Source organism: Dermacentor silvarum, chromosome 10 (assembly GCF_013339745.2).
Source record: "Dermacentor silvarum isolate Dsil-2018 chromosome 10, BIME_Dsil_1.4, whole genome shotgun sequence".
NCBI classification, from domain to species: Eukaryota; Metazoa; Arthropoda; class Arachnida; order Ixodida; family Ixodidae; genus Dermacentor; species Dermacentor silvarum.
The window spans coordinates 32,218,816-32,246,245 of NC_051163.1; the positions used below are offsets into that span (position 1 = coordinate 32,218,816).

General features: G+C 47.8%; 2 protein-coding genes across 5 annotated transcripts in view; both read right to left on the reverse strand.

Annotated features, from left to right (window-relative positions):
• On the reverse strand, positions 1-26,455 carry LOC119466044 (neuronal calcium sensor 2). 3 transcript variants are annotated; one of them, XM_037726539.2, is made up of 4 exons: positions 26,101-26,455; positions 6,934-7,069; positions 4,304-4,576; positions 1-390 (listed from the first exon to the last, which is right to left on the reverse strand). In XM_037726539.2, the coding sequence occupies exons 2-4, from the start codon at positions 7,045-7,047 to the stop codon at positions 193-195; spliced, it is 585 nt and encodes a 194-aa protein (XP_037582467.1). In that variant the 5' UTR covers positions 7,048-7,069; positions 26,101-26,455; the 3' UTR covers positions 1-192. The 3 variants fall into 3 exon arrangements, with proteins under 3 accessions (XP_037582467.1, XP_049513316.1, XP_037582466.1); XM_049657359.1 differs by having other exon boundaries at positions 26,097-26,454; XM_037726538.2 differs by lacking the exon at positions 26,101-26,455 and adding an exon at positions 10,292-10,434.
• LOC119466043 (neurocalcin homolog) overlaps positions 1-27,430 on the reverse strand; it is a 129,530-nt gene that overhangs the window by 25,367 nt on the left and 76,733 nt on the right. The gene's annotated exons all lie outside the window — the stretch shown is intronic.

Genomic DNA, 27,430 nt, shown 5'->3' on the forward strand with positions numbered 1-27,430 from the left:
TGAAATGTAGGCACATTTTATTCAAACATGACGAAGTAGCACAATGCTTGTATACAAAAACGGCATAAACGACAAAAAGAACAAACAAAGGCTGTTAAATTACGAGAGAAATAGAACAAAATGCTGTTCTAGGGAAAGAAATTAGAGGAAGTGACACGGTTGAAAGCAAAAGCAGGCCGTGAAAGTTTGGGGCTATCTCAGCTGCAAGGATGTGTTTGCAGTGAGGAGGCCCGCCAGCTTCCGATCCTGCAAGCAGCCATCGAGGAATTCTCGCATCGTCAGCTTGCCATCTCCATCGGTGTCCATCCTGGAAAAGACCGCTCCTGTGCGCTCTTCCGGCGTGTCCTCATCGGAAGTGGCGGCGCCGGGCCCCAGCATTTCATACAGGGCCTGCAAAAAAAAAATAGTCATGGCGTAAGAATAACAGCTGCAGCCTGCCGTCTGCGTTGCGAGTGTACTTATGACCCCGGCAGTAGACAATGATGCCTGCAAGAAGGTCTTCAAAGGGACCATGCAATGCTTTTGAGAAAGCTCATTAGATGGGAATAATAGCGGCATCATGATGCGGCAATTTCGTGTACTTCGTGCAATGGCCATGGCATCAATGAGTGGCACCATCATCACTGGTTGAAAATGTAATGCGCAATTTACATTCGCATGACACTACAGGTATTGCGCAAAAAAGCTACGGAAGTACATTTCACAACCATTTTAGGTATCGCAGAGCCACAGGCGAGGTGTTTCAACCATGGGGAATTACACAGCAACATTCCAAGCACACGGAGCAACAACGGTTGCCTCATGGAAACTCTTGCAACTACAGTAGTGACACCATGGCCTCTGAGATTGGAAGCTCTTGCAACTATAGTAGTGATGTCATGGCCTCAGAGATTCAACCATTACACTGTCCCGAACGTGGAGGCCATGGAAACAGTATCAGGCTGCACAGGCTTGAAAAAAATGGCGCACTGACTTCCACTAATGCCATGCAGCAACCACCCATAAGATGTCATGGGCGAGTGAAATGTGGCATCTAGTCTAAGAAATTCGAGTTGAGGGTAACTCGTATGCTTGTATTTTAAGATTTCTGACCGATTACTGGGCTTGTGTGCATTAATTACGAATTGTTTTGCTCTCGAGTTCGAGATATCGAGAAAATATGGTGGCTTAAAAAAAAGTGCTCCAGGGGGGCTCTAAATCCTCAACTGCCAACAAGTTGAAAAAAGTCGCAGTTTCGCCCGAAAGGCGAAGCATCAATTGGGATTGCAAATTTACTAGTAGAGAGCTATACGGAGTAAGGATAGTAATTTTATCAGCTGCATAAACTTGGACACATTCGCTTACTAACTGAATTAACAAGTATGGTGTCAGCACGGACAAGCAAACATGAATAGATCACACTCGATCGCAGACAACCATTGTCAAAACGCTAGCTTGAGCAAGCACGGCCGCAGCAGCGACTGAAGGTTCGTACGTATAGACTTAACGGAACTGAGCGGCGAAAGAAAAGCGCATACAAAGGTCAGAGCTGTGTGGAGATCGCTTTCAAGATACGGTGCCCGTGACCGCCCGCAGCCGCGCAAAGTAAAAGTATGCAGTTGCTCGCAGAGCAGAAGCTGCGCTGCCTTCCCGCTTTCCTCCTTTCGCTTGGGAGAGTGAGTCTCCAGTTCCCCTTGCACCCGGTCGCAAGATACGCATTTGGTACCGCAGCTAAACGTCGCCTCCCCTACCTCCCTCCCATCCCCCCACAGCCTTTTGCACGACGGAAGACGTGTTTGCTCTCCGCAATGCGTTCGCTCTCCGAGAAAGCGCGCGTCCCTCGCCCACTTTCACTCGCGCTTACAGCATATGGCACGCGGCGACGATTTTATCGCCGTCGGACTTTATACAAAACCTCAAGGCAACGACGCCGGCGACGGCAGGAATGCGCTTGGAGTGTCCATGTAATTTCTATCGTAATAAAATGTTTAATGTCAGACTCCATGGCTATGAAAATCCTTGTTAGAACAGCAGCAGCACAATAGTTATCCCCCCATTGTCAAGCCCGATTTACCGCTTCAGCTTTGCTTATGTTTCACTGTTTTTAGACACACCTTGCACCCTAACCATGTTAGAAAAACGATGTACAAGTTAATATACTTTAATCATACTTAATAATATACTTAATCAATAATATACTTTAATATACTTTAGTCATCCTATAAGTAATTTTTTAAATAAATAGCATATAGCATAATAATAAATAGCATAAAAAAATAGGGCTACATATCATTACCTTACTCATCTGCATAATAATCCTGAATTTTAAGCCTATATTTTGCCAGTTAAGGCCTTTGACGATTTGTTGTAGGTCATTTCCAGCATTGCTAAGATGTTCCCTGTAGATCTACACACCTAATCTTTTCCCAGTCTAACAAACACATCTAAACATTCAAAGAACAGCATTGGAGAGATTGCATCTCCTTGACCGAAACCTTTCTTAATTGGCATTTTTCCACATTCCTTGTGAATTACAGTAGCCATGGAATCCCTGTGGGTATTTCCCAAGATATTCATGGATGCTTCCTCCATTCCTTGGCTTTGCAATGGCTCTAATTGCTGGTATTTACCAAATCGAATGTCATTTCATAATCTATTAAAGCCATATAGGGAGATCAGCAATAGCTAGAGACCGGAACTTAAGGCAAGATGCTTTTTTTCCTGACGTCCTAGCATGCATATTTAACATCGGCATCAACTATAAGCCTAGGAAATGCACTTTTTCCGTGTTTTGTGCTAGCCTTATTTTGTTTATAACGTTTTTAATCACTGGTGAACTTGGCTGAAGGCAGCCGATTTTTACTACAAACACTTCGCCAGAGTAAAGGACTCGAACTACGCTACACGACAATACATTTGAAGGTGACAGTGTACTTGTGTGCTCACTTCACATTTTAGCAGACATCCCCAAGAAACTCGACTGTTTGGGTGCAACTATGACCAGGAATGTGGGCCTCATTTCGGACGTTCCATTAAAGGTTCGCCACCATCACAAATGGACCTGTTGCCGAGAGAGTTTGTTCGAAACTCAATTGTCTCGGGTAAAAATCCCAGATTTTTGGTACTGGAAAACCTGTCAAAAGTTCCGACTAGTACACGCTTGAATTCCAGAGGGTGGCGAATTATCGAACATTCCCGAGTGCAAATATGTGCCCCTAACTTGGATGGATGCCGAGTGTGTTTTTCCTGCATACGAACCAATACTCAGTGAAAAAAGGCACAACACTAAATCTGAAAATCTTGAGAGTGCTTGTTTATAGTAGCTTTCGAACATTTCTCGAAAGTAGTTAATTTTTTAAAAATTTAATTTTTGGGTTACCCAAAAACCGCAATCTGATTATGAGGCATGCCTAGTGGGCGATTCTAGATCAATTTTGACCACCTGCGGTTCTTTAATGTGCACCCAAATGCAAGGTACACAGCTGTTTTGCATTTCAGCCCCATCAAAACGTTGCCGCTGCAGCCGTGATTTGGTCCCGCGACCTCATGCTTAGCAGAGCAACATCAAAGCCATTAAGCAACTACAGTGGGTTCTCAGAACTTGTGAAAAAATATTTACAGAACAGAGGTGTAGGGGCTGCATTCCTTTAAAAAAATGTATTTATGCTCAGATGCACAGTGGGATTAAGTGAGCCTGTACATACCTAAAGGAAAATATTTGGCACCTATATTTAGCGTGTTCTAGTGCCTGTCATAGGTGCCTAAAACAGCATTTCATAGTGTCTAAGCATCCGATCTCTAGTCATAGCGTACACTCACATCAGCAAGTCACATGCGGCCGCGCGACAAAGTTGATTGCAAGGCCACTGCCGCAAACGGTTGCTTTGGCAGTTAAGCTACCATTTCAGGACAGTTACTAGATGCTCCATTTTACAGCTCCACAACTGAAGTTGCAAGACTGCAGAACAATTTGGCAGCATAGAAGCAAGACATTAGAACACGTTGCAAGTTACCTTATGTGGAATCTTATGTGGCAATGACGGCGCAAGCAGACGGAAACAGCACTAATCGCAATGCTTTATGGCATGGCAGCGGGAAAGGTCCCGCTTTCCACCAAGAACCTTGGTCGCCACGAGTTGCACCTTGGTCACCAGCCATGGTCAACTGTGCAACTTCTACCAATCACCAGTGAGAATGCGTGCCCATAACTTTGCAGGCTTCTCAACTGCCCAACTGTTCCCCCTCCATGAACCTCGCAATTGTTGCACTTTGTTACAGTCAAGTCTCATTAAAGTGAGAGGAATGAATTGGCAAGGGCCCCCACCTGGACTATCTTGACCATCTCAGCTCGGTCAATCTTGCCGTCGCCATTGATGTCGTACATGCGAAAGGCCCACTTGAGCCTCTCTTCCGAACTCTGGCTGCCCGTCACTCCGATGGCCAGCAGGAACTCCTTGAAGTCAATGTGGCCGTTGTCGTCCGCATCGAACGTGCGGAATACGTGGTCACAGAACTTCTCGGGGTTGCCCGTCGTGAAGAACATGCGGTAGATCTCCAGGAACTTGGCGCGAGAGAGCTTGCCCGTTGGACAGTCTTGCTGCTCCCCAGAAAGAATGTGAAAGCAAAAAAAGAGAAAGAATGACAATATCCATCCTGAATGCAGGTGCCATGTTTACAGAAGAATTGCAATACAAGCCCCAAAATTATAAAAACTGCTTGTAGTGTCTGCAAAAGTTGGCTGAAATTTATTTCTATGCTTTATGCGAGACAAATTCAACGATTTAAAATGATAGAGTTTCCAAACTGCATTTCAAGCATAGAAATGCATAATGTGCAAGTGGGACTTCTGGAAAATTGCAACTCTTAACATGGTAACCATATGCTGTAAGCTGTAATCAAATACATCATATCTGTGCGCTTCAGACAATTTAACAAATTCAAATTACAGAAATGTGATATGCTCTTGATGCAGATCTAGAGGGTTGTAAACACTAGCTTTATTTCTGCTATTTACTGATGTTTAGCTACGTCAAAAATTAGACCCTAAATTCTGCTTCCTTAGTCAGCAAATATAGTTTTCTCTCTAAAATACAATAAATTTCATTTAGATCAGCTTGACAGTTTGATGACGGTATTGTGCATCTCATACATAATAATAAAAAAGTTGCTTAGAGCTAAAGCTTCCTTTTAAAAATGTGAAATTGTATGCCATTCACTAATTCACTAATGCCCAGTTCACACTGTGCACATACTGCAATGAAATTCATTCTGCGTCTACACAGTGAAGTTCTTCAGACAATGAAATTCTACATCTACAATGAAATTCATTTTCATGAAACAGTGCAGCAGGTATGGCCAGCAATGCAGCCATGTGCCCATTTTACACTATAGAGCTCTGCACAACCTGCACACGTCCAGCAATAATGCCTTTACACTAGTCTAGAGTAGGAATGTGTGATGTTAGTAGATTTTGAGTTCAAAGCAAATTCGAAGCAAATAGTCTTTTGGGACGAATACTTTCCCATCGAATATTGAATAGCTGCTGTGCAGAAATGTGGCGGCAAACTTGAATGTATGGACATGTGTACTTATTTATCTTTCACCGGAGACCACTTTCCACCAGCTAACAAATGCTTCCATGTCACAACCACGTGACAGTATAGTAACCACTGCCTATTCAAAATTTAGTTCAGTAGAATTCGTGAACTTGAAAGTTGCAAAGGTTAATAGCAAAACAATTGTGCATGTAGAAAGTTAACAAGACAAACTCAATGCACAAATTATAGAAAGTTGGCTAATGCAATGACTAGAAGTGTAAACAGAAGATAGTGACGTACAAATGCCTGTCTTTATTCTGGTTAGGCATCTGGGTGTTTGTACTGTAAGTGAAGACTATGCATGAACATGTGTATAAGGAACGCCCCCTTACAGTACCCCTTTCCACGCTTGGTACGTTTCACTGCATGGCAGATATGCTATATGCTTCACTGCATAACATCTGTACTGCGGTGATGCTGAATATTGGGGAACCGATCATTACACATCCAAAACTCGAATAGTAAATTTTGCTTACGAAGTGAATACCGAATAGGACAATATTCGAAACTGCTATTTGAAAATTCGAATATTTGCACGGCACTAGTCTAGAGGGATGCGCTTGTTAAACACTAAGGAGCAACTAGGGAGAATACAAAATTCAACCTCTATATAACGAACGCTGGCCTAACGAATTATCTAATACATCAAGTCCAAATAATTTGTCAATATTAGTGCATGAAAAATACATAGGTATACCTGATATTTGTTATAAGCAAGTACTTTCATGTCGGATGCGATGTTGCACAACAAGGTTCAACTGCATTAGTTACGACTAGCACAGTATTCCTTTGCAACTATCTTGCTTTATTTGGTGAGAAAGGGTTGATTACTAGCTGAAAAAATTTCAGCCAAGTTTTTCTTTCCTGAACTTCACACAAACCTCAGGTGTGGCATGTCAGCATGCTGCCACTGGCTTCAAAGTACTTTTTGTACATCGGACATTTTGGTAGAGGCACATTTTTGCAGAAGCAGCTAAGTTGGGTCTTCCATGTCTTTAAAATGCTATATGAGCTGGACAGACGAGGCAAAGCCAGGGCTCCATTTTGTTTCATCCATCCTCGTTTTCTGTTTGCGCTGCTCAATTCATTATGGATCACCCACATGCCCATCCATATGTTCAAGAAAGACAGCTAGTTGGACCGAAGTAGGCACTGTCAAAATCCAAGCTGTTGCAGGAACTCCCGGGCAGTATTGGTACACATCTTCCAGTCTTTCTTGCATCTTTTCAGCCTTACCAAGCTTCCTCAACGTGGTAAAAGTAGTTGCATTGGAAAAGCGTGGTTTAGTATACTACAATTTAATATGTCTCGGTGTCACTTTAAAGCCAGTTGCCACACATACAAAAAAATGTCTTACCTTGAATCCTGCATACCAATCCCGTATCGTGGCATCATCGTAGTCTGTGTGCTTCTTGAGGAACTCAAGGTCTTCGTTGGTCAACTCCACAGCCTTTGTGTTTGAGCAGCCCATTCTGAGTCACTCATGAGAGGCCCTGCAACCATTTAGTGCTCGCATCAGCAACGTAACAATACAGACAGAGTAATGAACGTTCAACAACTGTATGAAACACTGTAACGGCTTCTTATTTGGGCCAGCAATAAAAGTAAAATCGTGCAGTATATACAGAAATTAGGAACGAGCTGACAGATCAACAAATCAGGAGTACATGATGGAATGATGGGCACTGCATCTACAACAGCTGCTTTCGGCATCGCAGAAAAATGGCCATGATTACTGTTACTGGCAATCATAGCACCTAAGCCTACAATGAGCACCATTAACCTATGACACTACCTATTGCACTAATCACGAAGATAATATGAAAAAGAATACAAAAATATCAGCACATCCACATGCTATATAGCTGATCAACTAATGAGATACAGCTCTATGGAATGAAATTCGATTTATTATCCATTCCCCCCCTACATGTAAATAAAAATTTTCCCACGTCCCATGGTCATCTCTAAACCATTACAATCTCTGACCTGGTGCAGCCTACAAACCCCTTATGGCCTTTATCTACTGACATTGCCAACCTGCTACGCAGGGCCTTATAACCTACTGATTCTATCTGCATGTGATGCATTAATATCTACCATCAACCCCAACTGTTATGCATCATTGTCAGTAATCCACCAGTAGTACAACAGTGAGCCCGAGGACTTCCGGAGAAGCTGCATACGCAATGCCCTTCGGCTGAAAGCACCGTATCGAGCAATCTGGGATGACAAATCGAAGAGTCCCAGTACGACGACTACAGTTTGATGTGCGAAGCGCTAGATTAAGCATGCTTATTTTGTCTATCTTTATGTGTGTTGCATTACGACCCTTGCCAGGTAACGCATCGCACTACGATAAGTTTGCCCCACCTATGCTTTGATTACACAGTCACCGGGGTCTAACCACCGGGAGCTTTGCGTCTACATCACAAAAGCCAGTGGCTGTCCCGTTTAAGGCCAACTGCAACTAATTAACATTAAAATTGAGGTGTTGCATGCCACAACCACAATCTTATGAGGCAGACCTTAGTGGGGGGACTCCATAATAAATATATCACCCAGGGTTCTTTTACACACAACTGAATTTAAGTACATGGGCATTTTTGCATCTCGCCTCATCAAATTGCAGCCGGGAATCAAACCCGCAACCAGCTGCAACAAAATTTGGGTAGCATAAAAAATCCAGTTTCAGATAGTGTAGACATGCTAAATTTTACGCTTCGAATACGAGTGGATGGGTCACTGAAAGCTTGCAAGGAGACGTTCTTGCTACTCAAACTGAAACAAAAAAAAAAAAAAACAATTCCTGCAGAAATTCCTCTGGGATCTGTCAAAGTATGTGTAAGCATTGTGCCACTTGCTCATCTCCACACAGCCCGGTGACATCAATGTTACGAAATTTGATCAGACCAGTACAAACGACTCTCGGACAACCCCCCAATCTTACGAATCCGGAAGCACTCGCTATGCTGCACCTAATAACCGTACTGTAGCTTTACACACGCTTTTTACTTTCAGGTAACGCGCTGCATTTTTGTTTGTTTTTCCACGCTGCGTCGACGCGAACTCCTGCAGACGGCGGTGCAAGGTGAATTGATGGGGCAAGTAAAGTACTGCGGGTGGCCGCGCCAGGTGCGCAGATCACGTTCAGATCATTATAAGCTGGTATCGCTTTTGAGCGCCTTATCCATCCGCGTACATTAACATTATCAACCGTGATCAGCTGTTCTTCGGCGGCGACTGGGTATGGCGCGCGCGGCCGAGCTGGCCCCTATCTTGAAAGCGCTCTGCGATGGGGACACAGTGCGACGCGTGCTGATAGCTTCGCGCGCGCTTTGTTCTCGCCGCTTAGGTTGGCATTGAAGCGAGAGGCAGCACGGAGGTGAATTCGCTCGCTGCTGCGGGTGCTATCTTGAAAGCGATCGTCCACAAGACGGACGGTTTGCCTCGTTGGGTAGGCATGGACATGCTTACGCATTCAAAAGAAAAACACCGCCGCCATTACAGCTCGTTGGAAGTGACACATGGCCGAGAACGGGCGGCTCCTTGGCGTGACCTCCGAGATCGGGGGGCGCACTGATAAGTTGTCGCAGGCGACGGTGCTCGGGCTTACGTACGCCATATCCGCTAAGTTCAACTGCTTTGGTGCTATTTAAAGGCTGTTAACAAGAACTGTAGAATTACAAGCCATGCGGTTTTGCCGAGCTTGCTTCAATACTATGAACTCCTCACCATAACGAATTCATCCGAAGTTAAATTTTGTTGCAGTTGGCCTAGGAAGAGCCAAGGTTGCACAGACAAGCGGAAATAGAAGAACGCGCATCTGTCGCTGTACGCTCGTTAACGACCGCCTCGCACGCTTAAAGCCGCGTGTGCCCTCAAAGCACACACACCAATGGCCACGGGTAGAACCGGAGATCGAGAGATATGGCATGCTCACAAGCACGGCAGCAGGTGAACGCGACTTGGCGACACGAAAAGACGACGCTTCCGCGCAGTAAGTGAGCTGGAAGACATCTCCATCCAGTTGAGTTTCACTGAGACTGCGCGCGGTCAAACACCGTCTACGAACAGACGTTGATGGAACACCCCCCCCCCCCCCCCCAATTGATTGGGCGTAGCCCACCTGGGAACCAATCAGAGACGACAAGGTGGTTAAATTTGACAGTGTCCAGTTGGACATAGCCCCGCCAAATGGCCAAAATCGATGGGTCGATCACCTGGAAGCCGAGAACGAAGACTTCGCCGCTTCCAGCCGGTAGAGCGCGCAGAAAAAATTGAGGCCGCGTACGCTGGATTGATAATGTTGGGTGATAATTTCGCTTTCGTGTGACGCGACGTCTAGTGCGACGCCTCACTGCACAGAAACCGGGACCTGACCCCGCGGCTCAGCTATCGACGAAAGCCATACCGATCAACGAAATCAGGGCGAAAGCACTGGATCAACGAAGCAACTGCGTCACGCGTGACGCAGTGCCCAACCAGCAAATATCAGCTCATCCGGTTTTGCTGAACCAGCCAATAAGCGCACACCGAAACTGGTATGGCCGAAAGCGATCGTCCGAGAACATGTCCCGAGTACTGTATAAAGTATATAGCTGCACAACAAAAGACGTCTGCATCGAATGTCACTTCAGGAAAATAGCGTTTCGCGGCAGCCTTCAGTCTGCCAGGCGACTTATTCCGCGCTCCGGTAATAGGTGTATACTCACAGTAAGGCCACAAGCTGCTCTGCGTGAAACCTCGACAGCGAAGTGAGACGACAATTTGCGGACGGACGACTATTAACGACGATACGCCGAGAGGCGCGCCGCATAAAACGCCACCGGGCGGCAGATCACGGCAGTCAATGCGAGGCTTAGCGCCCGTGCGCACACTGCATTCAACGCTCACTGCCATTGTTCGGGACAATGCATTACATGCCACAGGCCGACGACACGACGATCATAGAGGAGTCAACAACATCGACGGTCGAGAAATGCATAAGCAGATAGCGTTGCACGTGTTATCAAGCTAGCAAGTCGTGGTGCGTTCCGCTCTGTTGACGCAGGTGCAAATGCGCGTGCCGAAGGTGTGGTCCATCAGTAGCAACCGCTCCTGCATGGCATCCTCGCCGAGCATAAACAGCCCTGAATGACGCTGAGGCTGCACACTCATTCCGTGCCGTACGCCATTTTCAGGGTCAGACCTTATTACATTCAATGCTGCCGCCAGCACCAGGCAAACAATAGGCGTAAACAGCACGTGACATTCAATTAACCAGATGGCATAAAAGGTCGACGATTGACCACACAGAGGCTCGACCGCACTTACACGCTCCCGAACTGGTTCACTCGAGTGACATCGACCTTCGAGGACGACAAACTGCGCTCGTCACTCAAGGTACAGTCCTCTCATGAGGAAAAAAAATGAAACCTTCGAAAGTCTCAACCGGAGCTTAGGCTCCTAAATACGCTCGTGATAAATCTTTAAAAGCAGGAGGGTAAACGCATGGAGGCGAAAATTCGGAAACAGCAAGTACAACCACTTTCAAACTTATTCTCTCAATTTGCTGAAAAATAAAAAATTAAAATAGGAAAGCCCGTTCCTACTTAGGTGAAATAACGAGCGCACGCCAGTTAAAAATATGCGTTTAAGTAATACCCAAAGCGCAGACACCCAGCGCACACCTAAGTGACTGGGAAAAACCTTAACTCCCGAATTCATTGAAGGGGGTAAAAGACAAAGGTCCCTACGAGTAAACAGAGCCGTCTGCGTGCGCAACCCCCACCCCACAGCTTAACCACAATGTCACTACACCCACACGCCAGGTCATGCAACCCCATTGGAACAGCCAAGCTACGTACGGACTTGTTGGCATTGATGAAAACTTACGAAGTGCCTAGGTATGAGAACCCAACTTTAGTAAAGCTGTCTCTCTCACCAGCTCTCTCTGCAGAAGAGTGACATCTGAACACTACAGCACATGCTATATTGCGTTTTGAAGTCCTTGCAGACCGCAATGTTCTAGATGTAAACCCACTGATCTACTGTATATCTACTGATCTACTGATATAGATCTACTGATTTTTTGCTTCCAAACCTTGAGTTTGGACAACGACAGTGGGTAAAATAAAATGACGAGAAAGGGGGGGGGGGGGGGGGGGCATTTCCGTTGATTTCTACTCTACGAATCTGGCGCAGCCGTTTCGCCACACTTCTATACAATGGCGAACGAGCAAGGCTCCGTGCACACAGCTAACAGCGTTCCCGCAAGAGGGCTTCCTTGCAAGGTCCCGATTCCCCCCACCCACCCCTGATCGAATCTTCTACCCACGGTCACGTGCGATCGGAGAGGCAGACAGCCGAGGGTCTCGACACGGGCGTGGCCGGCGTACGCCCGTGTGTGTATGTGTGTGACGAAGAGAAATCGAAGGCGCGCGCGCGCGCGGGCTTCCCGATGACGGTCGAGCACGACACGAAGGCGACGTGGTGCATACACGTGCGCGCGTGTACGCCTCTCACCCCGTAGCACACGTGACGACGGAGTCACGCGATAAGACGTTCCCCCATATACACCACAGGGTTGTCCCAACTATCGTGCACCAAGATTTAAACATATGCAAGTGCCACGTGGCTGGATAGAACCAAGGTAATGTTTGCCGTCGCTAGGAGATACTCGAGAGTATTTCTTGCATTCCGCGTGTCATGCTCACTAATTTATATATCTTCATTAAAAGAAAGCACGCGGTTCCACGTTCTAAGTTCAAAACCGGCGAATTTCAGCGTTGGCTCATCATTCCGTCAAAGATGGGGTAACAACATGTTTGTGGCGGCAGCTCTCCCCCCCCCCCCCCCTTTTTTTTTTTTAATAGTTCGATAGGCAACAAGAAGCATGGTAAAATAAAGCTTTTTCAACAAACCAAGAAGTATGGTAGTTCAGAACTATTCAAACATGTTCGAATATTACACAATTTCCGGAATGTCAAATTTTCGAATCGTACGCGTCTCCTATAGCAAAGATATAATTCATCGATCCGATTTCCAATGTTCGCACACCGTCACTTCTAACCAAAGCTGGCCACTCCAGACTGCTCAAGGTCGGCGCGGGTCACGAACCATACGTGCTTTCCCTTCCAAACACGGCTGCCCGTGAGATAAGAGACAAAGGGAAAATGCGGACGGCTTCAGATTCACTAGGACAACAGAGCGTCGCTCCCAGATCACGCGAATACACGCTTTTTTTCTCTCGCACCAGAGCCATCGATATCGATCACCACGCCAATTAGAAAAGAAAAGCACGGAACAGCACTATATGCCGGCTTTCTTCCTACGGAGACTGCCAATGAGGGAGCGTGCAATGTAAGCAGCGCACGCCATACTCGAATCTCGAGGCAGGAGCCGTTCCATGGTTTTTTTTTTTTTTTTTGCCAGGACCTGCGTCACTACAACAAAAAAAAAAAAAAAAGGCGCGTCAGCCAAAGTAGACGCGAAAGACAAGGTCGACGTACAGTCGTCAGCAACCAAAAGGCAACATCATTTTTGTTTCTTTAAACGCCCGTAGGGGCTAGACACCCGTGCCTTTTAGAAAAGTATTCAATGAGACTAAATGTTCAACAGGAAAGCTAATTACAAGTTCTGAGATTTGAACCCACACATCACGAGTTTTAAGGAGTAAATTTAAAACGTAGCTTTGTTTGCTGGGCTGGCTCACTTTGAAAAAAAAAAAAAAAATCTGCGGCAACCTTGAGAAAAGTGTTTTAAAATGCGTGTCTTCACGGTATGCACTTTAACGACTTATGAGACGGTGGACGCTATGCAAATAAGTACGTTATGCATAAGTTACTGCCGTGCAAAAAAAAATTATGGGGTTTTACGTGCCAAAACCACGATCTGATTATGAGGCACGCCGTAGTGGGGGACTCCGGAAATTTGGACCACCTGGGGTTCTTTAATGTGCACCTAAATGTAAGTACACGGGTGTTTTCGCATTTCGCCTCCATCGAAAGTGCGGCCGCCGTGGCCGGGATTCGATCCCGCGACCTCGTGCTCAGCAGCCCAACACCATAGACTGCCGTGCAAAGGACGGCACCTGAACAAAATCCCCGATACCAGACGTTAACGGGGGAGCAAGCCCAGCAAAGCACTTTTTTTTTTTTTTTTGCCCTCTCGGTGATGCTTATTGGCCTCCCCTTGAAACGGGGCGGAGGAGACAGTCTCCCAGCCTGCTTGATTTAATCAGGTTTCATTACACCTATCGACATCCAGCCTTTTGCTTATACTTGATCTCGATCTTTCATATTTAAAATCTCCATCTCTATACTGTAGCGTTACCTACGGTTATAATGACACTCCGGTTCTATCAGTCCCTTTCCTGCTTTCTTTCCAGCAATACTCTAAAGGTCTCTCACTTTTGCACCTCCGACGCCCTGTATACACGCGAAATCAGACAGCGGCGCCGACACCTAACGCCCCCTGAACGCAACGGCGCGAACCCACGACCTGCAGCGGAACCTGTGAAGGATGCCGCATCGATTAAGGGTGCAAGGGGGCCAGTTTTCAAGTCAGTGCCGTACCGGACCGGCCCTTGCCTATTTTCGTTGTTTACAGGTTAGTTTTTACATGGTAGCCGGCAGTTACATGATTTTGCATCGTTATCAGTCCGCGGTGTTTTTCAGGTTCCTACTTCGCACTGACCAATTTCGTTTTGTTTGTTTTTCCACCGATAGACGCGCAACTAGTCTGCAATCAGCTACATTTATCGCCGCAGAGAAACGGCGGTGGCAGGGGTCCACGCGGCAGGCTTAATTCTTTTCGCTCATTTTCCTTTTGGACGTCCGCCTCACATATGACACTGGATAACTGCCCGATGGGAACCGCGGCAAGCATACACTGACGTTACCCAACCCATCAGATATGGTCTCTGCGAAAGACTGGACAAATCCAAAGGTAAGCGTGGAAGGGCTCATACATATGCACGTACCGAATTTAAAAGCGCGAAAGCTATTGACAAATACGAACAACGGCCCGTCGTCAATCGACGTATCTCGAAAATCAATTACCCAACGACTACTACTACCAAGTGGTTCGTTTGGAAAAGGAAAGGTTGGCGCTATCGTCTGCAGCCCTTGAGGGAGCACTAAGTAAACTTACAAGTACCCCCCCCCCCCTCCCCCTCCCTCACTAAAGGTCCGTCTCTCCCCTTACCGTTCTTGTGACATCAGCGGCTAAATACACATCCGCTAATAACGCGAGAAAAGCGGCGCCCCAAATTGCGAGCGGGTCGTATTGGTTGGTCACCGTGATCATTGATCGCGCCTTCTTCCTTCCCTCCTACCCTACCACCCTGCCTTCCGCACATAACACGCCCGCTCCACTGCCGGGAAGTCAACAACAGGTACGCTGCCGCCGATCGCCCAGTGCACGACGCTAGGCTTCCCTCCAGACAATTACGAAGGCGAGCATAGGGGAACGAACGGAGGGTTGGGAGGGGGCTGCAACGTTCCCTGCGAATCGACCAATATCGGAGTCAATAAGGAGAAAAACGCATGCCAGCAGAACAGCCAACCCGCTCGACCGACGTGACACGGGAAAGGACTACGAAATCTTCGCCATAGATCGGCCTCGCACACAGCCAACTGCACCAAGGGGTCGAGGTATACGTCGAAATAGTATATCGAAAAAAACAAAAAAGAAAAAAAGGTACAGGTGAGCATGCGACGATGAAACCGAGTGAGCGGAGCTGCCCGCAAAACAAGAAAAGAAAAAGTAAACAACGATTCGAGGGGTGGTTGGTGGTGCGGGGGTGGGCGAGCAACAGCCATCGACAAATTGCGTCCATTATTGATAGTCCCTCTCTCGGGGGAATCCGGTCAAGCGCGACTCGCGAGACAGACCACTACATGCGCACCGGCGCAGCAAGCTTCGTGCGGCTGTCGACTCGAGCAGCGCGGTGGTGGTGCCTCTGCAGCGACGTGAATTATGCGTGTATTAGCGGTACGCACGTGCACATGGTGAGGGTTCTGTCGTCACACGCTCGTGCAGAAGCGATCGAGTGTGCGCGCGCGACACGCGCCGAGCAAGGTTTGGCACGCGCGGCTTATAAATAGAGCCACCGCGAGGTCGCCGTCGTCGATACGCGAAAAGAAAAACAACCGGGAGGGGGGCCTCCGTGTCGCACGCGACCCAGGGGTACAACCTTGTTTATAACGAAGCTCGAGTCGTGGTGCGTTGCGTAAGTCGCAGTGCGCCCACTGGTTAAGCCACGCGCGCTGTGCGCGCGTACACGGGCGTTCACGCGAGGAACTTCAACTGCATGTTGACACGCGTTGCACGTGGCATCGAGCCGTTGGCAGAGGTGATTGCCACTCCGTCGAAGGGGCAGCTAAATCTAATCGGTAAATCACTTTAGGCTGATAAAGCATTATTTAGAAACTATTTTCGTTAACTTCGCGGTAGTACTTTTGATTACTCGAAGAGGGAAGTGAAGGTCAAAGTTTGTATTTCCGAATTTCGCGCCATACCACAGCATCGGTACGTCAGAGTGACGTCACGAATTTCAGTCAATTTTCCCTGCGGATCAGTAAAAGAAACTAAATGAAGTTCTCGGCTCTTTAAGAGCACAACGTATACTCATATTTAACCGACACCAAATCGACTATGGCCCATGACGGCCAAAACCTATGACATCACAGCCAGCTGCATGGTGCGGTAACGTCACGACGGCGTCGCCACCGTCTCGTTTTGGCGTCCTTGCAGGTTTATTAAGCATCTCGATAATGTACGAGTCGCTTTCTTTGCATGTGTATGAGTGTTGCGCTACCGCTCAAGTGCTCATTTGAAGCTACAAACTCCAATTTTATTGTAAAGCACCCGGTTCTCCGAGCTTGTCTGCGAATGTCGCGCTGCATGCATGCCACCAATAATATTACGATAGTCTGACTGCTGGCCTATTGTCCAGAGCACGATTTTTCGGACCTGTCGATTATCCGATACCACCTGCAGAGGCTATCCCAACTTGCATAACCAACGTACAGCGTTATATAACGGTAACCAAAATTTCAGTCACCTGATACGTGTATATTTCACGCACAAACTTCATTAAGATTTCTTCTCGCCCGTGGCACTGATTATTCTTGCTGCGAGTATTAGAAAAGACTGCCTATCTGCTCACAGCAGTACCTAACAAAGTCAGTGAATAACAATCATCACGGTGAGTAATCAAACAAAATTTTAATATATTACATAAAATTTTAGCATTGCTTTTTTTCATTTGCCTGCAGCACTTTTCAGGGTTTTTAAGGCCGGCAGGTCTGAATTTCAAAAAAGTTCATCTCAGCAGGAAGGTACCGCCAATCGCAAAAGTTTACGGGACGCAGGATCTGCCAATAAGCTGAATTGTCGCGAAGCGTGGTCACACAGCCTCAAAATAAATGTTCCGGCATGTAGTAGCCTTCGCCACCTGCACAGTGATTCATTAAATTTGAAGTACCATGCCTTAACAGTGCAGTAATTCACATTTGTATCACGCATCCTGTAACCCGGATATATCGAATGTGAAGGGGATCACTATAAAAGTTCGATATATACTAGGTAATTCGATATACAAAATAAAAAATGAATACAAACATTTTCAAGAGGATTTCACTGCTGTTCGTTATACAAAATAATTCGTTATAAGTGGGTTCCATGTATCCGGGCTCGACTGCACTGCAGAAATGCACGATCAGAATACGAGAACACGCGACAGAGAGCGACACCTTACGATGCCGTGATGAAGTACAGCACACCATTGTGCAACATTTCCACGAAGCAGAGAAATACATGATTCCTAGACGACGATGTCCCTGCCGACAGGTTCATACGCCAGCCAGACAAGTGAAATCAGTTGCTCATTGTGTCAGGAGTTTTGTGCACTGTGATTAGGCACAGATTTGCGAGCAGTTCTCTTCGCCATTACATGCTCTTGTGAGTGACATCGCGTTTAAAGAGAACGTCTCTGTCCAATAGCATTGCTTGTGTTCACTGTTTGTAAATAATGCCAAAAACATCATGAGCTGTGGACTGCCATACAACAGAGCCCCCAATTTCTCTACGGATTTCCCCGTTTGATATAAGCACACGATTTCCAACCCCCCATCCGAGTTAAAGAAAAAAACATGAACGAGGTACCCTACGTATATTATACGCCACTCGGCTGCGTGGGGGCGCGAAAAAAAAAAAAAACATGTCGAAGCCGCAAACAGGTTAAGGCGACAGACAGCGTTTCCCTGCAGTTTTGTTTTGACTGGGTGCACCGAGCAACAGCGCATCTCGGCACAGCTATTTTATACGCAATTATACTACACACGAACGCGACATTAACGCGATTACACGGACGGAAAGCCGCGACTAACAGCAAGACAGAAGGTTTCGTTGATAATCCCTAGAGCACACACGCCCACTTACAAAAACCAAAACAAACAAAGCAATAAAACCAGGTCAGAAAAGCTCTCTCCCATCATCATCGGGGTCATCACGGGCAACTTGGTCTCAGGGTGGGCGTCACCCCGAAAAAGCGTCGGGTCGTTTCACGAAGCGGTCGAGAGAATGAGAGAGCGGCGGAACACGTGCGCGCGTAGCACAGCCGACGCCCTCTCCCCTCCCTCCCCTAAAAAAAAAGAAAGAATGAAAGAAAGAAACCGCAACTACTCGGCTTGTCCCGCAAAGCCTGCAAACCATCGCGGCTTTAATTTTGAGAGACCTATAGCTATATAAAAGCGCAGATGTTTGACAAACACAATGAGGCTTCCTCTGCATGCATAAGTTATGAAAACGCGTTTACTATGTAAACTATGCTCTCTGAATAGAACGGCTTCCGTTAGCAATTATACAGATGCATGGACTGACACTGGAAGACTGCAGCCGCATAGCAACGTCAGTTATGCGAGAGAAATGCTTATCCGTAAAACAGCAGCCGAGATGGCTTATTTCGATCCATACCACTTCGAGGTTCACAGGACCCACTTGAGCTTTCAGCAGCAACTAGTGTACTTCATTTTTAACGCGCCTTGATAGCGACCCCCCATAGCTTTTTCAATGTCCGTGCCTCAAAACTCCGGCGCCCTCTATGAGAAAAAGTAAAATGATTCAATGGCATCCCCTTTGAAACGGGGTGGTAACAAATAGTCGCCTAGCCTGCTTGATTTAATCAGGTATGCTATACATGTTTTTCATCTAGCATTCGTGCATTCAACTCATTGATATTTTTTCTCCTCAAAATTTAGCTTGTACCGCTAAAACAGTAAGGCACGTGCTGACACTTCGCGTAGCAAAAGGAAATCTAAGAAACAATCCAATACATAGAGTTCCTGACAGCAATTACTCTGGTGTAAGTACCCACGGGAGCTCCTATCGTGGCGGTTCACCCAGAATGGGAATTATCTGAAGTACACGGATTTGCCTAAACTTCGCCCTTCTGGCTTTAAAGGGATACTGAACAAAAATATGAAGAAAAAAATTGGCCGCCATCCCACCCTGCGAACGCGAATGTCCAGCGAAGCTGTATACCAAACACTTCACATGGTCGAGCATTGTATTCACGCTGTTCTTCTGGTGTCCGTGGTCTACCCATGGCAGTCTTACTCAACGAGTTGATAGACGGGTAACCCTTTTATATAAGAAAGTGTGGTGACGTCACTAAGTATATATATATATATATATATATATATATATATATGCTGTATGCCTGATTGCAATGGAAGATATGCCGTTTGCCTTCAATTGTTAACCTGGCATTTTGTGTTTACGCCACGAAATTTTCCGACTAACGAGGGGCATACAGCTTCGCCATAAATAAAATGAGGGAAGCATCGAAATTAGACTCGGAAGACGCGACTGTTCCGATACGCAGTGCTTATTTCCCACGTTTTTTTTTTTTTTTTTTTTTAACGGGTGGTTGTATTTTCGGAGGATTGTGAGCGCGAAGGCGGCTGAACGCCGGCGAGGTTTCCCACACTTCACGCATTCTTTTTTTCCCGCTTTGACACTCCTAATACTAACGCATTAAAAGCTAGAGATTGTGACAACCAAGATGAGACACGCGAGCGAAGAAAAAGATCAAAACGCGGCGAAAATATCGAAACGGGTTCGACGAACGCCGTCGCCGCGGCGGCGGCGGCGTCGTCCTTCAACGCGCCGCGGAATCGCGTGCAGGATGATGAACGAGACAAGCCGACAGCGCTGGGGCTCGCTCGAGCGACTGTAAAACGCCGGCGTCAAACGATTTTCCGGAGTCGTCACTTTTAAAACCGTCACCGGATGCCGAGACGACAAGCTGCAAGCATTTGTCTGACTGCGCTGGCGATTTTCTCGTGGCTCTCACTTTTTCCCCCTTTGGGGGGGAAGGAAACGAGTTTTGTGTCGTATAGATGCTCTGTTAGCGCAAGCAATTGAGACACAGACAAAAGACGCTAATACACACACCACGCTACAACTCATCGACGTGTTACAGTATTCCACCATGCGGGGGCTGACGGCCTCAAAGAGCAAAGCTGTGCTTCGACGGCTACAATCCATCTGCTATAGGGCGCACAGAAGTTGTGGGAATGCGCGACTCTCACGCGTCCCCTGATGTTGTTTTCCCCGCATGTCTCCTGTAGTCCGGCTTCTCTGCGTGGCTACCGGCGGTGGTTGCGGCGCGTTGCGAGAGATGGCGCTAGTGTCGCGATGCTAACGCCACCGAAACGCCGGGGTCAATTGGGAGAAAAAGGTGGAGGGCTCTCTCTTTGGGTGGGGATCGGCGACCAACACGCGCGAACGCTTCGCGCGTGCGCCGGCCCGCTTCGCGCGACCGTCGCGCGAGGCTTAGAGCAGGACACCGGTATGGACGAACACGGATCGTTCGAGCGCGCCATCGTTAGCGTGACTGTACACGTGAACGACTAGGCGATGGTGTCATAGCATGGGGCGAACATATTCGCTCGCTATCGGGTCGCGGTGAGTCGGACTTCCTTGATTTGTCGCGCGCCCGTGTGAATGTTCTATTGGTAGCAATTCGGCTGGTATGTATTAGTGTATGAAAGGTGCAATAAATGCCCTTTTGATTGTCTGCACTACTGCGTTGTTGTTCCTTTGTCCCAAGAGCACATGTGAGACCCCACATCTGGCTGCCCAACGTGGACCTCTTGGGGCATCGGACGATAATTTTAACAGTTTTGCTCGGTTCGAGATGTTTCAACCGAAGCGTAGTCCTAGCGTGGATTTTGATCGCTAGTGTCGGCGGTGTGCTTTCTTGAGTGAGGCGACGGTTGCTGTAGCGTGTTTGAACTTTTCAACATGCTAAGCCTTTTCGCGAGTGTTTTGAAGTACACTCGTCGGTACGAGAGCCACGTGGTCTGCATCCTGGGAGAGCGAGGCCTAGCGCCCGCGGAGCATTGGCAAGCCTGAAGCGAGTGAGTACGGAAGCCTCGTGGGTGGTCCGAATTTCTTATGTAAATAGCTTCTTCTATATCTTTGACTTCGGAAGTCGAGGCTCAGGGAGCCGGGTGGCCGCGGGCCACGGGTGCCGCTACGGGCTGACTGGTATTGCGGCCTGGCACCGGGCGCTCCGACACCGTCTGGGACGGTGGGCGCCGTCAACTCGGATGCTGTGTGCACCGAGCGGAGTAGGACCACCTCACAGAGCTAACGTCTCTTCGCGGCTGCCTGTTCTTGTGCCCATTTTGGGTGTTGTTTTTTTTTTTTTTTTGATGCCGGTTGTTGTCAAAGTAGCGACGCATTAGGCCTAAGGCTTAACAAAGCCGCCTGTCGCACGTTGAGGGACACAACCTGGTGGACCGTGGTGTTGAGGTGTCGCACATTGCTTCCCTCATTAGTTCGCCTAGCACGAATTGAAATTCTCGTTCGACTCAAGAAAGTAAGCTTTGTTCACGTGAACTTAGCATCTGCTATGCCGCCCGAAATTTTGCTAGCCGAATTGAACATCGTACCACGTGGGCGATGCGTATGCCGAATTCCTCTCCCTTGCACTACTTTAGTGTTTGTCGAGTGCGTTGAGTGTACGCAGCGTGAGCGGAGTCACTCCTGGTTTGCTGTCACCTGCACATCGTCAGCGCTGCTGCCCCGGACTACAATCGAGCTACCCCAGGCTTTGGAGATGCCTGTGGTCAATGTCGGCGCAGCGACTTCGGCGGCCGCCAATGTCCGGCTCGCAACCCTCGGCGGCTGGGAAAAGAGCCGGCAGTCACCAACGGCTACTGCGGCTCTAGTCAGCAGGGCGCGAGCGACGCTTGCTCGTGCGACTTCTGCGTCGCCGTTTCCGGAGTCCTGGGCTGGAGTCGTGCCATCGAATCTGCAGACGTGGTGCTGTGACCAACGGATGCCAGCGGTGAACCCCAGAGTCAATGTCGGCTCGCACGTTGTGGATAATGCGTGGACATTTACTCGGCGGCGCCACTGTCGCATGTACTAACTTTTGTTCGCGACGCGCGCGTTGATAGGCCTTGTGACATGTTTCGCCGGCGTATGTGTAGTGATTTAAGGTTGGGGGGATGTGGGAATGCGCGACTCTCACGCGTCCCCTGATGTTGTTTTCCCCGCATGTCTCCTGTAGTCCGGCTTCTCTGCGTGGCTACCGGCGGTGGTTGCGGCGCGTTGCGAGAGATGGCGCTAGTGTCGCGATGCTAACGCCACCGAAACGCCGGGGTCAATTGGGAGAAAAAGGTGGAGGGCTCTCTCTTTGGGTGGGGATCGGCGACCAACACGCGCGAACGCTTCGCGCGTGCGCCGGCCCGCTTCGCGCGACCGTCGCGCGAGGCTTAGAGCAGGACACCGGTATGGACGAACACGGATCGTTCGAGCACGCCATCGTTAGCGTGACTGTACACGTGAACGACTAGGCGATGGTGTCATAGCATGGGGCGAACATATTCGCTCGCTATCGGGTCGCGGTGAGTCGGACTTCCTTGATTTGTCGCGCGCCCGTGTGAATGTTTTATTGGTAGCAATTCGGCTGGTATGTATTAGTGTATGAAAGGTGCAATAAATGCCCTTTTGATTGTCTGCACTACTGCGTTGTTGTTCCTTTGTCCCAAGAGCACATGTGAGACCCCACAAAGTTGGCATCCGTTGGTATCGAACTTTGTAACAATCTCACTACCGTACTTCGTTACAATCTTTTTGAATTTCTGTTCGTTCTAAACCCCTTCGTCATAATTAAAGCCCTTCCGTCCACGCGGCACGGCCGCGTATGGAGAGCTTTAGTGCCTTATGCATGTTGTTGGGCGAGTCGGTCGTACGTCGTTTAATTAAGCAAGGTGCTTCGAAATACAAACATACGCCCGTCCACGTGCTATTCGCGTCCATGTCTGTATTGCGCAGCACCTTGCGTAGACGATAAAAGGAGAAGTTTTACTTCGTCATAGGTTGGCATGACCCCAGGCCTTGGTTATCAGCGGCATCGGCCGCCCGTTGCAACGGATGATGAGAAGTCAATAGATGTAAATGAGGAGGATCCTTACGCACGTATGATAAGCGCCCTGGGCACATCCGAAGCGTTCGTATACCGAAAACCTCACAAGTACACGAACTCTAACGAAATATCGCATTTCACAGCTGTTCCGCCCTGTCGGGTTACGTTATCGTCATTAGTGTATTACTGACGGCACGGGTGCTCTTTATCGTGTACATGTTTTGTGTAACGTTTTGGTGGGAACCTATAGGTACTTGTCACGTGGCGGTGCGGATGCTGCTTTTCTCAACGTGCTATAGTATACCCGAACATTGCGATGGCCACGATGACATTAGTGACCTATGTTCTCACGCGTATACATAGTTTCGCTTTCTGACAGAGCCCGATTTTTTTTTTCTCCCATCGCACATCGCATGCGCTTTGCCCAGAGCACCGGAGCCGAATGAGCGAAATCGCCACTACATGCAATAAGGGTTCGTGAAAGCAATCGAAATACAGCACAGACGGGTCGTCCACTCTGGGCAAGAGCAAAGTTGACACAACGTCAACCCACTGCGGATAAACATTCAGGAAATGACAGGTTACGGTATGTCGAGCATTGTACTCGTATATAGTCCAGGCAAGTAATGGCATTTCCACGTTTTCGCCCTGATAACTATTTGTCGTCCACACTCCTCCTGCAGTGGCAAGTTATAACTGGAAAAGAAAAAGGAAAGCAGCGAGAGAACCATGAACGTGTCACCCCTAATGAGTTCTGATGCCAACAAGCGTCCAGTTCGGAGTGGAGCTCAGACAGGAAAACTCGCTTCCTAAGACTATTTGCTTACGCCGTAGATGGGGTCTCGACTAGAAGGATGGCTTATAGGCGAGTCATTTGCTCGCTGCTTCCACGTTTGTCTTGACGGCACTGTAATAGGATTCATTACTAAACCGCGCACGCAGACTCATGAAAGTGTTGAATACATGCGCAGCCGATAACGCGTTGTTTCGACTACGATGTTAAGGAGGGGTGCCTTAAACAGATAACCACGCGCTTTAGTGCTGCAGCTTATCTTCCGTTTACAGGTACCTTCATGGGTTATTACCTGCTCAGCACGCTGTCCAGACAGCTAGATAGGATAATGCCGTGCTACGAGGTCGTCATAATTGTAAAGAAGCGCATACTTTAGATCGCGCGTTGATACAAGCACAGAAGAGAATTAAAAAAAAAAATCGGAGTTCCCAACAGTTCAACTGCGAAAGAGAAACGTGGACAGAAATGACAACTTTTACTAAAAAATGGTTTAGTACTCAAAACGTGCAACGTTCATTAAAATAATTCACATTTGTTCAGTAGGAAAGCTGTAAACAGGCCCACCCCTCTACATTCAAAGCTGCAACGATCTGCGCCAGACGGAAAATAGTAAATATTCGCGAAGTTCACGAAATATTCCCGTAACAGCTGCCGAAAATATGGTTGCCGTTACACGCGGCTTCAGTGTAGTGAGTGGCGATGTTTCGAGTAACCGTCTGAATAATAGAGAGGATTCGAAAATATTGTTTTTCAAAATTGGTCGGCGATTGCATTCGTATTCTTTTTAAAATATATCCCGCCCTAAGCTATATAGACGGCAATAAAAAGATCGTAAAACCATAAGCATCTTTACGAAAATCTTGAACAGGCTCTAAAATCCGGGCATTTTACAATGAAATCGTAAATGCTGGCAGCTATGCGTCAATGAGGAGCCCACGAATTCAGCGACAACCTCTGGCGTGCCTCCGCGCCAAATAAATAAATAAATAAATAAATAAATAAATAAATAAATAAATAAATGTATATAGTTCCCGACGACAGACCGATATTGAAAGTAAATCGGCAGTGTTTGCCGCTGGGATAGTTGGTTACATGGCATTCGGAACGGACAAGAAACCGCCCAAAACAGAGAAACCGTCTGTCTCTGTCTCTTGCGCTATTTTCCGTACTGAATGCCTGCCTTACGTCCAAGAATTTTCAAATCCAATTAACCAACTATTTTACCGTGTATTCCCATACATTCGCTCGGCCAACAGTCCATTGCCGTGGTGGCAGCTACTTCGTCAAGCGACTCGATGCAGCTTTTTCCGACTTTTTTTTTTCGTCAAAAATACATTGAATCGAAGGAAGTTCCACCTTCGTGACGTCACGAAAACGAGTGAACGTAATTGGCTGGCGTATCTACACAAATTATATCCGGGTATGACAGGGTTTGTTTGGTACTGTATTCATAGGATGTCACCGACTTGCTACAGCACCGCACCCATCGGCACATTGGGAGCGCATTACTCGCGAGTCAAAGACACGATTTGAAAGACCCAGCGCGAACCGCGGCGTTAACGAGACGAGCGCTTTACGAAACTACGCCAGAGAAGTGGGCGCGTCACCGCCTAGAACGGCTCGAGTGGCAACGCCCCACGCTCAACGACTGTTGCCCGTATAGACGAGGGTCACGAACATTTCCCCCCCGTTAGTCGCAGTACTACTCGCGAAGCTGTAATACAGGGACAGAGTGCCAAGCCATAGGTTAAGCGGCTGACCCGCCCCACGCCCGAATGTGTGGTTCTCGGTAAAGTGGTAGAAATGGAATGTCAGAGTAGTAGTAGCTGCCTTAGAAAATTTTCGGTGCAGTTGCTTCCCCACTCGAGTGAGATGGGACAGTTTAAAAAACACGGCGGATCCCAACTGTCAGCTAAGCTAAACAAACGAGTAGTTGCATCGGTCGGTGACAAGCGGAAGCACGCACGAAGCACCAATCTCGACCATCGCAATGTCCCGTCAGTTGGTCAAGTGCGAAACGTCAAAAGCTTCTCACGAGGAGAAAGAAAAACGTGGTTCGCCGCCTCGGCTTCCTCGGCGACGAAGGCACGCAATGCCGCCAAGGACGCTCGGCTACGACGACTCCGGCGCCGTCGTGACAAGAGACGACCACTAGGCACGCCAACCGTCCTGACAATCGAGAGCTACACACACAGACGACGGCAGGCCAAACAAAATCGAAGACGTGGCGAACACTCAAACAAGAGAACGGAACGGGTTTGTATAAAAGAACCGATGAATTCGTGGCATGGCTTACTTACCCTTCGGACTAATGCGCCGGTGCTGGGAAGCGGCCGGTAGAACACAACGAGATCGGCAGAAGACCACGCACACAAACACACGCGGACAGACCCACTACTACGCGCACGACAGAGTTACGAGAGGCTCAGCCGTTGAAACTCCACTGACGTCTGCAACGAACTGGGCGTGAGCTAGCACACACCCCGTCGACGGAAAGATAACGTCACGAACACCGAGGCAGAGGGGGGCAGGATATGCGAACGAGGAGGGCTATTACGCAAGCGCGAAGTGTACGGCTCTTGGAATGAACTAAACTGCCCGAAAGATGATGATGATGACGAAGGCCAGAGCAGGTGGTGCGTTTGGCCAGCGAGCGCCACACAGGGATTACGAAACGCCTTCCGGAAAATCTCTTTCCCAAAAACGTTGTCCTTGTCGTCTGCTGCCACCGCTGCAGACGGTTGCGCCATCTAGGTAACAAAAAAGTAACGACGGCGGGACGGAAGCGCGCGTGACGGCACCTGTTGGTGAGGAGAACAAACAGATATTCCGCGAACGCGTCGTCCGAGATCTGGAAAGGTGTAGTGTAGACTTTACTACATAGACGGCGCGCTGCGCAGCAGCGTCGATCTCAGAGGCCGTGGCGGGAGAAACTTGAAAATCGAGCATGCAAGGAAAAGGCGAAAATCGCGCAGGGAGTCGCCGAATCAAAACGTAGCCGATACGAAACGGAACGGAACAAATGACTGACGTAGTAAATTCTCAATTGTCATTGTTTTTGTGACGAAACGAAGAAAGCACGCAGCGGTAGATTCACCCAGATGATCTCAACCGTATCGGAAGGTGACGGCTTAGAACTTGCGCTTCTGCAGGAACCGTTGCTGCGAAAATAATCGAATGTGCTAATTTAATTATTTTATTTATTATTTATTGAACATACCTTCAGGGCCCGAATGCTCTTATGAAAGGAGTATTATAGTTCACAAAATATGCAGTAGAACACAACAGAGTATCACAGGCATCTTGTAAAAGCAATCTTGAATTTTTCTGTGTCACTGATAGCGGCAATGAAATCGGGAAGGTGGTTCCATTCGGTACCGGCTCTCGGCAAGAAAGAGTGTAGTACAAGTTCGCAAACGCAGTTTGTAACGGTGGTCACCTCAAGATGATATGTAACTAGGGAGTATAGAAAAATACTATTTCATAACAAGATTATCATGATAAACTTCACGAAAGATGTGATACGAACATCTGCGGAGTAGAGAACGTTAGGTAGATTCAAGATTATTTTCACTGAAGTGACACTAGACTGACAAGAGTATAATTTGATAGAATGAAACTAACGGCTCG